The sequence below is a fragment of the Trematomus bernacchii genome, unplaced genomic scaffold, assembly GCF_902827165.1.
Source record: "Trematomus bernacchii unplaced genomic scaffold, fTreBer1.1, whole genome shotgun sequence".
Classification (NCBI taxonomy): domain Eukaryota; kingdom Metazoa; phylum Chordata; class Actinopteri; order Perciformes; family Nototheniidae; genus Trematomus; species Trematomus bernacchii.
The window spans coordinates 849183-862615 of NW_022987642.1; the positions used below are offsets into that span (position 1 = coordinate 849183).

A 13433-nucleotide genomic window follows, 5' to 3' on the forward strand; every position below is an offset into this window, starting at 1 on the left:
CAGATACAACTGGATGACCGGATCAACCAGGGAACAAAAGCTGTACTGCTGGGATTGCTTGCTTTTTGGCGCGGACAGTGGGTCATGGGCCAAAGATGGATATTCTGATTTAGGAAGTTTATCCAAATCAGCACATCGCCACCAGAATGCTTCAGGTCACCTCAGAGCTACTATTCGCCTTAAAACATTTGGGGACACCAGGATAGAGCTCCAGCTGGATGAGCAACAACGCCGGGGTGTCATCATTCATAATGAAAAGGTGAAGAGGAACCGAGGAATTTTGAAACGCCTCATAAATTGTGTGGTGTACTTAGGCAAGCAGGAGTTGCCGTTCCGAGGTCACGATGAGAATGTAACTTCATCAAACAAGGGGAATTACATAGAGTTGCTGGATTTAGTGGCAGAATATGACAGCGACCTGCACACACACCTCGCCACATCAACAGTCTTTGCCGGCACGTCTTTGAGGATTCAGAATGACCTGATCAGCGCTGTCGCTAGTGTAATGACGGATAGCATGAAAGAGGAGCTGAGGAAGGCACCTTTTGTCGCGGTCATGTTGGATGAAACAACAGACATTAGCAACGTGGCACAGATGTCATATGTGCTTCGATATGTCACTGAAGATGGGATAAAAGAGCGTTTCTTCAAGTACGAAGATGTGACAGAGGACAAACGAGCAGAGGCCATAGCTACACGGCTGCTGGAGTTCCTGAGGGAGAGTGGCTGTATTGACAAAGTGGTCGCGCAGTGCTACGATGGAGCAGCTGTTATGGCCTCTGGATTGAATGGGGTGCAAGCGAAAGTTAAGGAAACAATTCCACAGGCCCTTTTCATTCACTGCTATGCTCACATCTTAAATCTCGTCTTGTCAAAGGGAGCTTCCAAGATAAGAGAGTGTAAGGTCTTCTCCTCACACCTCTCTGGCTTGGCCACCTTTTTCAGCCGCTCAGCAAAGCGCACCAAGCTCCTGGATGATATTTGCCAGCATAGGCTTCCACGGGCAGCTCCCACTCGCTGGTGCTTTCATTCTCGCTTGGTGTGCACAGTGGCAGAGAAGACCAGGGAATTGAGAGAGGTAAGATAATAATAATAATAATAATGACCGTAATGAAAATATTAACAATAATAAAGAAATGATATAGTGTTGGAAACTACCCACTCATAAAAACATGAAGGTAAAGAACTATGCTAGTATTACATTAAATGAAAAGCTAATGTTAGTGTTTACTGGAGGTCTATAAGTTGTTTTTTCTAAACTAAGCATTACTCTCGTAGGTGTTCGAGCACATCGTAGACCATCACACAGAGTTTGATGACGAAACTGTTCATTGCTCTGATGGATACATCACCCTCCTTACCAGCTTCGATTTCAGCTTTTGGTTGAAAACCTTCCACGCTATCTTCTCCTACTCGGATGTTGTTTTTCAAATACTTCAGAACAAAGGTTTTGATATGCAGTTCTGCCTGGCCAGAGTGGATCAGCTACAGCGACAAATTGAACAGGAGAAGGGGAACTTTGACAGCGTCTACGATGAAACCCAGGCTTTGGTTGGCCCTCCGCGCGGCCGTGGAGCTCAAGGAGACGTTCGCGCACGGTACAGGGAGCTCCACTGCAGCGTAATTGACAGCCTGCTAACCCAGATTGCCAACCGCTTCAGTGACCACAAAAAGCTGGAATTCCTGGCCCTTCTGGACCCGCAACAGTTCGGGCATTACTGTAACTATTTCCCAACTGCTGCCTTGAACAGTTTGATGGAGAGCTATGGCGGATATTTCGACCAGCCTCGACTGCACACGGAACTCGCCGTGATGTACGGCATGTCTGACATTTTGGGGAAAAGCCCAGCCGGCATTCATCAGTTTCTCCTAAAAAAAGGACTGAGTGAAAGCATGAAGCAGGTGTACACCCTCTCATGCATCATCCTGACAATACCTGTGTCCACTGCCTCTGTGGAGAGGTCATTCTCTGCGCTGAAGCGCATAAAAAGCTACTCGAGGTCCACGACTGGGCAAGTCCGACTGTCAGACTTGGCCTTAATTTCGATCGAGAAGGAATTGCTGATTGCTTTAAAAGCAAAGGATCAGCTGCATGACCCCGCCATCAAGTTCTTCATACAAAAGGACAGGAGGATGGACTTTGTGTTTCAGTGATATGATCATCAAAGGTAAGCCAAAGTGATTTTCAATGTGGGCCGCCGTGCCGACTTAATTCATTTTTAATTGTTACTTGGCTGTGGGTGCCCTGTCATGATAGGTGATAAATGGTGTTGTTCTGTGTGCTAGAGGGTCGCTGTCATTGATGCGTTTTGCACCCCGGGCCGTTGTTCTGATATTCCGCTGAAGTATACGCTGTGACGTAATAACTCTTCTTTTTTTTCTTTTTTTCGAGGGAAGGGGGGGTCAGAGGGCCTAGGTAGAAAAGTCACGGCTCGCCACTGTAATCTGCCATGTACGGTATCAATGTCTCTCAGCCACCGTAGTGTCGTGTACTTGCTGCGGCTGCACTAGACTGTGGGTGTTTCTCAATGCGAGTACGCTTGCTTGGTAGCACATGTCTGCCGAGCATCTTGCTTCAGAAGCGAGTCAAGAATACTTCCTGACATTTGGAAAACAAAGAGTGGAACACGCTAGCAAGTGTGCAGGTGTGCGTCATATGAGAGGCCCCGCCTCTTACATCTTCCACCACAGATTTGGGGAAATTGGTCCGTGCGCAAAGCATTGTGGGGATTTTAAGACCGCGGAGTCTACTCATGTGCAGCCTCGATATTTCTCCAAACGGAGTACGCCCGGGCTCGGTAGATTTCCAAGTATGCTGGAGATTGGAACAGTACTTCGGAGGCACTCGATGACGTAGCATGCTTGAAATAGTGGCTCTGAAGCAGCTTTACTCGACATTGAGAAACACCCCGTATTGCCGCCTCGCTCTCAAGTCTGCGGGCGTCTTTGTCCCGCGAGATTTCAACGTCTCATGTAGGCGAGCCTCCAGAGCAGGGTTGCGGTCGAATAGTCCATTTAGTTTAGGAACCTTCCTAACGGAGTGAAATGACCCGGAAGTCCCTCAGTGGCAGCCATGATAACACGTCGGATAGTGAACGTGCAGTCTCTTCTCCTAAGTCCTTTTGAATTCTCCTATCCACTATCCCTTAACCCCGTGACCTTTCACTCAGAGGTCAAGGAATAGACGATAGGGTTAGAACTTAGAGCTGATTTTTGGACTATTCCAAAAATCAGCTTAAACACAGATGGTTTTCTGCTCATTTAATAACTATTAATTCATCTAGTTTGTTGTCTGCTCTTGTGCGTAGTGAATACTAAAGAAGACCATTGTCTCTGTGTTAGCTGATTATTCTGTAGAATTCTGTTGAGCATGAAACAATAGCGTGAGTGTGAGGGTATTGAGGTATATATAAATTGGTCAGTAAGTCAGAGATGTGCAACTATATTTAACTTTGTAGTGATCACTGATTCATACACTGGGGTTACATAATCCAATCATGGAACTACAGGTTGGGGGTATTGTTTCCACACGGACACATATGTTGTTGGTACTTACTGCGTGCCCTCCCTTTCGCTTTCTCTTCTCTTCCTGGGCTGCGACCCGACAACATGTCTATTTCTGTCGCTCATTAAAGTACCCATTTGCACCTTCGATGCACCGCCTCCGACTCCTATCTCTCGGCACTACATTGGTGACCCTGACATAAGTCTCGCGAAGGATCCGAGACTGAACCGAACACGGCGAAAAAGCCGGCTCGGTGCGCCCCGCGGAATGGCTGAGGACGTCGCCCGCCATTCCCGCTTCGTCTCGGCACTGGAAGACAGCAAGCCTTCCTACTACGAGGAGACGATGCACGACCTGCTAGGTATGGAGGAACCCGACTTCTACCTCGTGGAGCTGTTTCTTCTGCACATGCGGCTGCATGTCCAGGCTGCGCTAGCTAACACGGCTAGTGTTGAGCCCCGCGCTTTAGCCGAAGAAGCTAGCCGGTTCTTCCTGGCCGCCCCGCGATTTACCCCGGAGGTGCTTGCCACTGCACGCTGCAGCACCTTCCCTGGTGGGGGCACGCCGCCTAGCAGAGGCTCCGGGGCCGACGACAACGACAGCGACTAGCGGCCGTCGAGAACGGCTAGCCACGACTGCTAACGGCTAGCAGCTACCAACGGCTAACGACAGCTAGCCACGACAGCTGACGGCTAGCAGCTACCAACGGCTAACGACGACAGCTAACGACTAGCAGCTAGCGGCTAACGACATCCATTGGCTATCGACATCCGACTGTTTTTTTTTTTTTTTTTGTGGTGCCGGAGAGGAGGTGCGATCAAGTCTGGTCAGCCTTGTGTGGATCCTCTCACAACTTCGTCCATCTGTTTTTGATCGTGGACAGAACGACCCTTTTGAGTTTTTTGCTGGTGCCTGAGAGGAGGTTCGACCATGTCTGGTCGGCCTCGTGTGGACCCTCTCGCTTTTTCACCACCTCGACGGCGGCTTCGGACGTCGCCCATGCCTTCTTCGGCCCGTGGGTGGCGCGCTTCTGGACCCTGCCTGGCCTCTCCTCTAACCGCGGCTCACGGTTCGCCTCGACGGCGGCTTCGGACGGCGCCCCGTCTGGCCTCTCCCCTGTCCACGGCTCCCTCCTCCCGAGGACTTCGTACCCGCCGCCGCTGTGCCTTTGCCTGCGGCCGGGCAGCGCTCCTCCCTGCTGGGGACCACCGGGTTATTCACGCCCGTCCCCACGTCGCAGCACAGCGACCCTGCTTTCTGCGGCCCCCTGACGACGGCCCGTTCCGGCCCGCCCCCCACCGATGGGGATGCCCTCGCCCTCGTTGGGCCCCTGACCTCTCCTGCGGCCCCCTGCCGACGGCCCGTTCCATGCCCCGGCCCTCGCCTGCGGCCCCGCCCTCCTCGGCCCCTGTGGTGCTTCCTCCCGCGAGGATTGTGCCATGTTTGAATTCTGGGGGGGCTTGTGTAGTGATCACTGATTCATACACTGGGGTTACATAATCCAATCATGGAACTACAGGTTGGGGGTATTGTTTCCACACGGACACATATGTTGTTGGTACTTACTGCGTGCCCTCCCTTTCGCTTTCTCTTCTCTTCCTGGGCTGCGACCCGACAACATGTCTATTTCTGTTGCTCATTAAAGTACCCATTTGCACCTTCGATGCACCGCCTCCGACTCCTATCTCTCCGCACTACAACTTTTTGTTTTAAAACACATTTTTAGAAATGATACTTGGAAGTGCCCTTTTTCTGACTTCAGCTCCCGCCCCCCCAAATGGCTGTGCACATCCCTGTGTGTGTGTGTCAGTGAGTGTGTCAGTGTGTGTTTGTGCGTGTGTGTGTCAGTGTGTGTGTGTCAGTGTGTGTGTGTCAGTGTGTGTCAGTGTGTGTCAGTGTGTGTTTGTGTCAGTGTGTGTGTGTGTCAGTGTGTGTGTGTGTCAGTGTGTGTGTGTGTCAGTGTGTGTGTGTCAGTGTGTGTGTGTCAGTGTGTGTGTGCGTGCGTGTGTCAGTGTGTGTGTGTGTGTGCGTGCGTGTGTCAGTGTGTGTGTGTGTGTTTGTGTCAGTGTGTGTGTGTGTGTGTGTGTGTGTGTGTGCGTGCGTGTGTCAGTGTGTGTGTGTCAGTGTGTGTGTGTGTGTGTCAGTGTGTGTGTGTGTGTGTGTGTCAGTGTGTGTGTGTGTGTGTGTGTGTCAGTGTGTGTGTGTGTGCAAACAGAGCAGAGAGTGAACAGAGCATCATCTTTATTGAGGTGATCACACACAGAGAGGAAGTCGTTCACAGTAAAGAGTCTCGCTGAGGACAAACAGAGGAACTTCCTGAACTGGAACTCATCCTAAAGCTCAGTCTGACATTTCATTTTGAAAAATAAATCTTTATTCTGAGGGACGATGAGGCGTTCAGAGCCACAGTTAGCCTAGCTTAGCATGAGGACTGGAAGCAGCAGTTCCTTCTTTCACTAAACGATTCTAAGCCAGGCTGAGAGTAGTCTGTTACTCTGACGTCCTGCACGGAGGCCGGAGACCCCAAGCGAATGGATCTCGGGCGGTTAGGATTTAAGAGGTTAAAAGAACAGCACGATAAGAAGTGATTGTTGTTGTAATACTCACACTGGCCACAGGGGGTTGAAGGGCAGCACGGCCTCGTGCTCTGCAGCTGAGATCAGGTTTCATTCCTACAGCAAACACTCATCATAATGTGTGAAGGTTTGATGTCTTTCTTTAGGCCAATCAGATCCTCTCAGTATTCAGAACATGGCGCAGTGCCTCTCCTGGCTGAAGTGAGTATTACAACACACCTTTCCCCTGTTCAAGAGAAAGTCCCTGAGATCAGGGCTTCTGTGAACCTGAGAGACGGTAAGGCTGCTCTGGGATCAGGGCTTCTGTGAACCTGAGAGACGGTAAGGCTGCTCTGAGATCAGGGCTTCTGTGAACCTGAGAGACGGTAAGGCTGCTCTGGGATCAGGGCTTCTGTGAACCTGAGAGACGGTAAGGCTGCTCTGGGATCAGGGCTTCTGTGAACCTGAGAGACGGTAAGGCTGCTCTGGGATCAGGGCTTCTGTGAACCTGAGAGACGGTAAGGCTGCTCTGGGATCAGGGCTTCTGTGAACCTGAGAGACAGTAAGGCTGCTCTGGGATCAGGGCTTCTGTGAACCTGAGAGACAGTAAGGCTGCTCTGAGATCAGGGCTTCTGTGAACCTGAGAGACGGTAAGGCTGCTCTGGGATCAGGGCTTCTGTGAACCTGAGAGACAGTAAGGCTGCTCTGGGATCAGGGCTTCTGTGAACCTGAGAGACAGTAAGGCTGCTCTGAGATCAGGGCTTCTGTGAACCTGAGAGACGGTAAGGCTGCTCTGGGATCAGGGCTTCTGTGAACCTGAGAGACGGTAAGGCTGCTCTGGGATCAGTTTACTGACGTTTAAGGCTTTTATATTCTTTACTGTTTCTCAACGTTTGCATATATATATATATATTTGTACTTATCATTCAAAACATTCACAACATTTATGTTTACATTCATTAAGTTATACTATTTTTTTAATGTAAGTTATAAATCCTCCCTTATTCTAACTTGGGTTTAAGCACCAGTGATGTTTAATGTGTGTGGGGTTAGGGTTAGTGGAGATATGTCATACATTATTTTACACAACATTTGATCCATATTTGATGAGCCTTTTTGGAGGGACTGCTTCCATGTTAATGTCGTGCACAGGATCAATAAAGAATCAATCATCAATGGCTGCGAGGTAGTTAAAGCTCCAGAAACAGCTAACGTTGTGATTAGCGTAGCAGCTGTTAGCTTCTTTGTAGATTCATCGACACTAACGAAGGGTTATTTCTCAGATTCCTTCCCTTATTCATGTCTTAACGCAGAGCAACACTGATAAGCTAATCACTGTTAGCTAATCACTGTTAGCTAATCAGTGTTAGCTAATCAGTGTTAGCTAATCACTGTTAGCTAATCACTGTTAGCTAATCAGTGTTAGCGTCAGTAAAGGCTCTGCTGGCACTTTGGTTTCCTTTATTGGATCAGTTCTAATCTAATGTGATGCTAACCTCAGATAAAGTTCATGATAACATTTAAAACAGTAGCCGCTATTTTCTAAGCTAGCTAACTTGAATCTGCTAACCAAAAGTAGCTCATTAGCAGAAGCGGGCTAATGAGCTATCAGCTAATTGATGAGCTTCAGCACAGCTGCCACAGGTGCTGGTTTACCTTCCTGAGAGCTCGTTTGGTTGAAGCGTCTCAGCTGGACTACATGGAGCAGCTACATGTTAGCATAGCCCTCATCCACCTCACTGCCTTCAGAGAGCAGCGTTTTAAAAGCTGTTAGCTTGTTGTCGTGTGGACAGACGGTCCTGATGGAGGCGTGTTTTATACGTGATGATTGAGTCACAGCACCACCTGCTGCTTCTGGGTTCAAACGGCTGTAATTAACCAGATTAATGTACGGCCCTGAGTACAGAAAGGTCAGAGGTCAGCTGTGTTTGCTGTCAGAAGTCGGGCTGCGTCTCGTCGTAGTCCATGATGCTCAGCTCGTGGCGGCGCTGCCTCACAGCGAGCGTCAGGTCGGGGGGCGGAGCTACAGGGGGCGGAGCTACATGGGGCGGAGCTACTCGGGGCGTCTGAGGACTCCCTGTGAGGGGGGAGGTCTCCTCAGCCTCCTGACCCAGAATCGAGCCCTCTGATTGGACCTCATCTTCCTCTTCCTCTCCTTCCTCCTCCTCCTCCTTTGCGCTGTGATTGGTCGGTCTGAACAGCTGGCGGGCTCTCTGCTCCAGGAACGACCCGACGGCCAGGGGGGAGTCGATGGGGGAGAGAGAGAGGGGGGAGGAGCAGAGGGCGAGGGAGAGGGGGGAGGAGGATAGGGTGCCGCCGTTTATTATCCCCACAGAAGAAGAGAAGGGGCGGGGCTTGTGAGGCGCAGGTAGGGCCACACTGCCTCCGTTAGGCCTGGAGGAGAGAGAGATCACATGATGACATCACATGACCACATCACATGACCACATCACATGACCACATAACATCACATGACTCCATCACATGACCACATCACATGACCACATCATAACATCACATGACTACATCACATGACCACATCACATGACCACATCATATGACCACATCACATGACCACATAACATCACATGACCACATCATATGACCACATCATGACATCACATGAACAGAAGATTATCAGAATTGTGTGTGATTGTGTGATTGTGTGTACCTGACGTCCTGGGGCCTGCTGTGTATGTGTGTGTGTTGATGTGTACCTGATGTCCTGGGGCCTGCTGTGTATGTGTGTGTGTTGATGTGTACCTGATGTCCTGGGGCCTGCTGTGTGTGTGTGTGTGTGTGTTGATGTGTACCTGACGTCCTGGGGCCTGCTGTGTATGTGTGTGTGTTGATGTGTACCTGACGTCCTGTGGCCGGCTGTGTATGTGTGTGTGTTGATGTGTACCTGATGTCCTGGGGCCGGCTGTGTGTGTGTGTGTGTGTGTTGATGTGTACCTGACGTCCTGGGGCCTGCTGTGTATGTGTGTGTGTTGATGTTACCTGACGTCCTGGGGCCTGCTGTGTATGTGTGTGTGTTGATGTGTACCTGACGTCCTGGGGCCTGCTGTGTATGTGTGTGTGTTGATGTTACCTGACGTCCTGGGGCCTGCTGTGTATGTGTGTGTGTTGATGTTACCTGACGTCCTGGGGCCTGCTGTGTATGTGTGTGTGTTGATGTGTACCTGACGTCCTGGGGCCTGCTGTGTATGTGTGTGTGTTGATGTGTACCTGACGTCCTGGGGCCGGCTGTGTGTGTGTGTGTGTTGATGTGTACCTGACGTCCTGGGGCCTGCTGTGTATGTGTGTGTGTGTTGATGTGTACCTGATGTCCTGGGGCCTGCTGTGTGTGTATGTGTGTTGATGTGTACCTGACGTCCTGGGGCCTGCTGTGTGTGTGTGTGTTGATGTGTACCTGACGTCCTGGGGCCTGCTGTGTATGTGTGTGTGTGTGTGTTGATGTGTACCTGACGTCCTGGGGCCTGCTGTGTGTGTGTGTGTGTGTGTGTTGATGTGTACCTGACGTCTTGAGGCCGGCTGTGTGTGTGTGTGTCCAGGTGCAGCTGGCTGTACAGGTGGAGCGTCTCCGTCTGCAGCGTCTGAACGACTCTCCTCAGAACCAGGCAGCGACTCTCACAGGCCGACAACTCCGCTCTGACACACACACACACACACACACACACACACACACACACACACACACACACACACACACACACACACACACACACACACACACACACACACACACACACACACACACACACACACACACACACACACACACACACACACACACACACACAATTATGGGTTATTGACTTCTTCACAGAACAGCGTGTGCGCATGTGTGTGTGTGCGTGTGCAGGTAAACAGCTCCCCCTGCTGCTCAGTTTGAGTCATTACACCTCAGGTAATATGGAATTCTTCAGGACACACTTTTACTTTACTAATTTATATTAAATTGTACATTTAAATAAACTTCACACACACAGTCACACACACATAAGTATCATTAACGTTTGTTCGACACAGACATTATTTTCTGACTAATCCAAAATCACACGGAGGAATCCCATTGGAGGAGGGCGATGCTGCCTTCAGGGTCAGATGTTATGTCAGTGTTTCCTGTACCTGCTGCGGGCCTTGGAGTCCTCCAGCAGCTTCTTCTGATCCAGGATCAGCTGCTCCTTCCTGCCCAGCTGAACCTCCAGCTCTGCTGCTCTGTGATTGGCTGCTTCCAGCTTCTGTCTCTGTATGATGTCACCGTCCTTCAGCCGCTGGTGCTCTTTACCCACAGTGCATTGCAGCATGGACGCCTCCTGACCAACACACACAGTACAGAGCGCTTAGAGGAACGTGTGGTCTTTGAACACAACACTGAACAGGACGTCTCAGAACAGAGCTGCGGTTACTCTTCTGGAAACACACTGTTCATCTCTTTTTTATACAGATTCATAGACCCTTATGTGTGTGTGTGTGTGTGTGTGTGTGTGTGTGTGTGTGTCCTCACCGTGCCTCGGTGCATGCCCCCCCCCCTCCAGTTGTTCCCTCAGAGCTCTGTTGGTTTCTCTCATCAGGACCAGCTGCTGGTTCAACAGGTAGATCTGCTGCTGCAGCTGCTCACTGCTGCACAGCTACACACACACACACACACACACACACACACACACACACACACACACACACACACACACACACACACACACACACACACACACACACACACACACACACACACACACACACACACACACACACACACACACACACACACACACACACACACACACACACACACACACACACATTATACAAACTGCTGTTTTTTATAAGGTATTATTATGATATTATTGAGGAGGATCTCACCTTGAGTGACAGCTGGGTCAGCTGGTGCTCTGCATGGGAAGCCTTGTTATTGGCTCTCTGAAGCTCCGCCTCCTGCTCCCTCAGCCTATTCTGACCCTCCTGCAACTCGCTCTGGAGCCAATCAGAGAGCAGGGGGGTTAACACAGCCAATCAGAGAGCAGGGGGGTTAACACAGCCAATCAGAGAGCAGGGGGGTTAACACAGCCAATCAGAGAGAAGGGGGTTAACACAGCCAATCAGAGAGCAGGGGGGTTAACACAGCCAATCAGAGAGCAGAAAGATTATATCAATTCGGTATAAAATGAGTATTGGTGTATAAATAGTTTGTAAAGTTTATATAAAGTATATATAAGTGTGTACAGAGTGTACAGAGTGTGTTGTATGTAGTGTGTACAGAGTGTGTTGTATGTAGTGTGTACAGAGTGTGTTGTATGTACAGTGTGTACAGAGTGTGTTGTATGTAGTGTGTACAGAGTGTGTTGTATGTAGTGTGTACAGAGTGTGTTGTATGTAGTGTGTACAGAGTGTGTTGTATGTAGTGTGTACAGAGTGTGTTGTATGTAGTGTGTACAGAGTGTGTTGTATGTACAGTGTGTACAGAGTGTGTTGTATGTAGTGTGTACAGAGTGTGTTGTATGTAGTGTGTACAGAGTGTGTTGTATGTACAGTGTGTACAGAGTGTGTTGTATGTACAGTGTGTACAGAGTGTGTTGTATGTAGTGTGTACAGAGTGTGTTGTATGTAGTGTGTACAGAGTGTGTTGTATGTAGTGTGTACAGAGTGTGTTGTATGTAGTGTGTACAGAGTGTGTTGTTTGCACAGTGTGTACAGAGTGTGTTGTATGTACAGTGTGTACAGAGTGTGTTGTATGTACAGTGTGTACAGAGTGTGTTGTATGTAGTGTGTACAGAGTGTGTTGTATGTAGTGTGTACAGAGTGTGTTGTATGTAGTGTGTACAGAGTGTGTATCGAGCGTGTTGTATCTGTGTGTGTGTATTGTATCAAAGAGTGTATCCAGAGTGTGTGTGTGTGTGTGTGTGTACCTTGAGTCTCTGTGTGTCTCTCTGCACCTCCTGTTGCTGCAGCAGCAGCTGCTGGATGTGTGTGTGCATCTGCTCAGTGTGTGTGTGTGTGTCCTGCTGCAGGAGTGTGTATCGTCTCTGCTCCTCCTGCAGACTGCACTTCAGAGAGTAGATCTCCTCATCCTGCAGACACAGCTGCCCCTTCTACACACACACACACACACACACACACACACACACACGTACACACACGTACACACACACACGTACACACACACACACACACACAGACACACACACACACAGAGAGAGAGACACACACACACAACATTAATCCTGAAAAAGAAAGAACTACATAGGAAACATAAATGACATTAAATAAAAATACAGTACGGCAGAAAAGAAACAGCCACTGAATAAACGTGTGTGTGTGTGTGTGTGCGTGTGTCACCATGGAGACAGCGTCCTCCTCCATAGCTGTGCTGCTCAACACTCTCCTCAACAGTCGTCTGTTCCTCACGGCGTGTTGCTGCCTCTTGAAGCGCTCGTACTGAAGCTGAGCCTGAAGCAGCAGCAGCTGAGAGCTGAGGGCCTGCAGCTCCTCTACACACACACACACACACACACACACACACACACACACACACACACACACACACACACACACACACACACACACACACACACACACACACACACACACACACACACACACACACACACACACACACACACACACACACACACACACACACAAAAGGTGATGAGAATCAAAGGTTCCCATAGAAATGGCATGATATCAAAAACATGTTTTTTGAGGTATAGCTGGAATATGAAATTATAGAAAAAATGTAATTACAAAGATGCTTCAAGAGAACCACCTCAGAGGGTCATTTGTGACCCACTGAGGGTTAAGATAAGGAGCATCCCATCATTTCTCAGCATGGAAACATTCATTAGCTAACAATGACATTATTGTTCTATTAATATAAAGGGAGGTCAGGTACTCTTTAAAACAGCTGCTAGTTATGGGTACTTTTTACTGAAGTACATTTCAAAGCCCTCTTTACTTTGACTTGAGTAAAGAAGTTTAGTCAGTACTTCTACTTTCACCAGAGTATTTTTAAACACCAGTATCTGTACTTCTACTTGAGTAAAGGATGAGTGTACTTCTACTCGAGTAAAGGATGTGTGTTGCCATCTCTGACTGTGGCTCAGCTTGTGTTCAGCGTGTCTGGCTCTGTGTCTTCATGAGGACTGTTAATGCTCCTTAAAGCCGTGAAGGACTGAGGCGTCTCAACACCAACACACTGCCACGGTTACACACACGGTTACACACACGGTTACACACACGGTTACACACTCAGTTACACACACTGTTACACACACGGTTACACACACGGTTACACACACGGTTACACACACGGTTACACACACGGTTACACACACTGTTACACACACGGTTACACACACGGTTACACACAC

At 49.2% G+C, this 13433-nt stretch overlaps 2 protein-coding genes across 3 annotated transcripts; one reads left to right on the top strand and one right to left on the bottom strand.

Annotated features, from left to right (window-relative positions):
- Positions 1-451: 451 nt before the first annotated feature.
- Positions 452-2435, top strand: LOC117485192 (zinc finger MYM-type protein 1-like). Of its 2 annotated transcripts, none has more exons than XM_034133727.1 (3): positions 452-1078; positions 1279-2168; positions 2398-2435. In XM_034133727.1, the coding sequence occupies exons 1-2, from the start codon at positions 506-508 to the stop codon at positions 2152-2154; spliced, it is 1449 nt and encodes a 482-aa protein (XP_033989618.1). In that variant the 5' UTR covers positions 452-505; the 3' UTR covers positions 2155-2168; positions 2398-2435. The 2 variants fall into 2 exon arrangements, with proteins under 2 accessions (XP_033989618.1, XP_033989617.1); XM_034133726.1 differs by having other exon boundaries at positions 2393-2432.
- Positions 2436-5729: 3294 nt separating this feature from the next.
- Positions 5730-12551, bottom strand: tsc1a (TSC complex subunit 1a; the record flags this gene model as incomplete). Its single annotated transcript, XM_034133731.1, is given in 7 exon segments — positions 5730-8454; positions 9577-9711; positions 10192-10401; positions 10558-10694; positions 10927-11037; positions 11970-12152; positions 12400-12551. Coding segments are annotated over 7 exon segments (1388 nt in total), but the record flags the coding sequence as incomplete, so codon positions are not given.
- Positions 12552-13433: the final 882 nt, after the last annotated feature.

Excerpts from the sequence above, each read along its gene's own strand:
- LOC117485192 (XM_034133727.1), top strand. The coding sequence starts at position 506 with ATGACGGATAGCATGAAAGAGGAGCTGAGGAAGGCACCTTTTGTCGCG. Across the intron at positions 1,079-1,278 it reads AGACCAGGGAATTGAGAGAG|GTGTTCGAGCACATCGTAGA; the intron begins GTAAGATAATAA and ends TTACTCTCGTAG.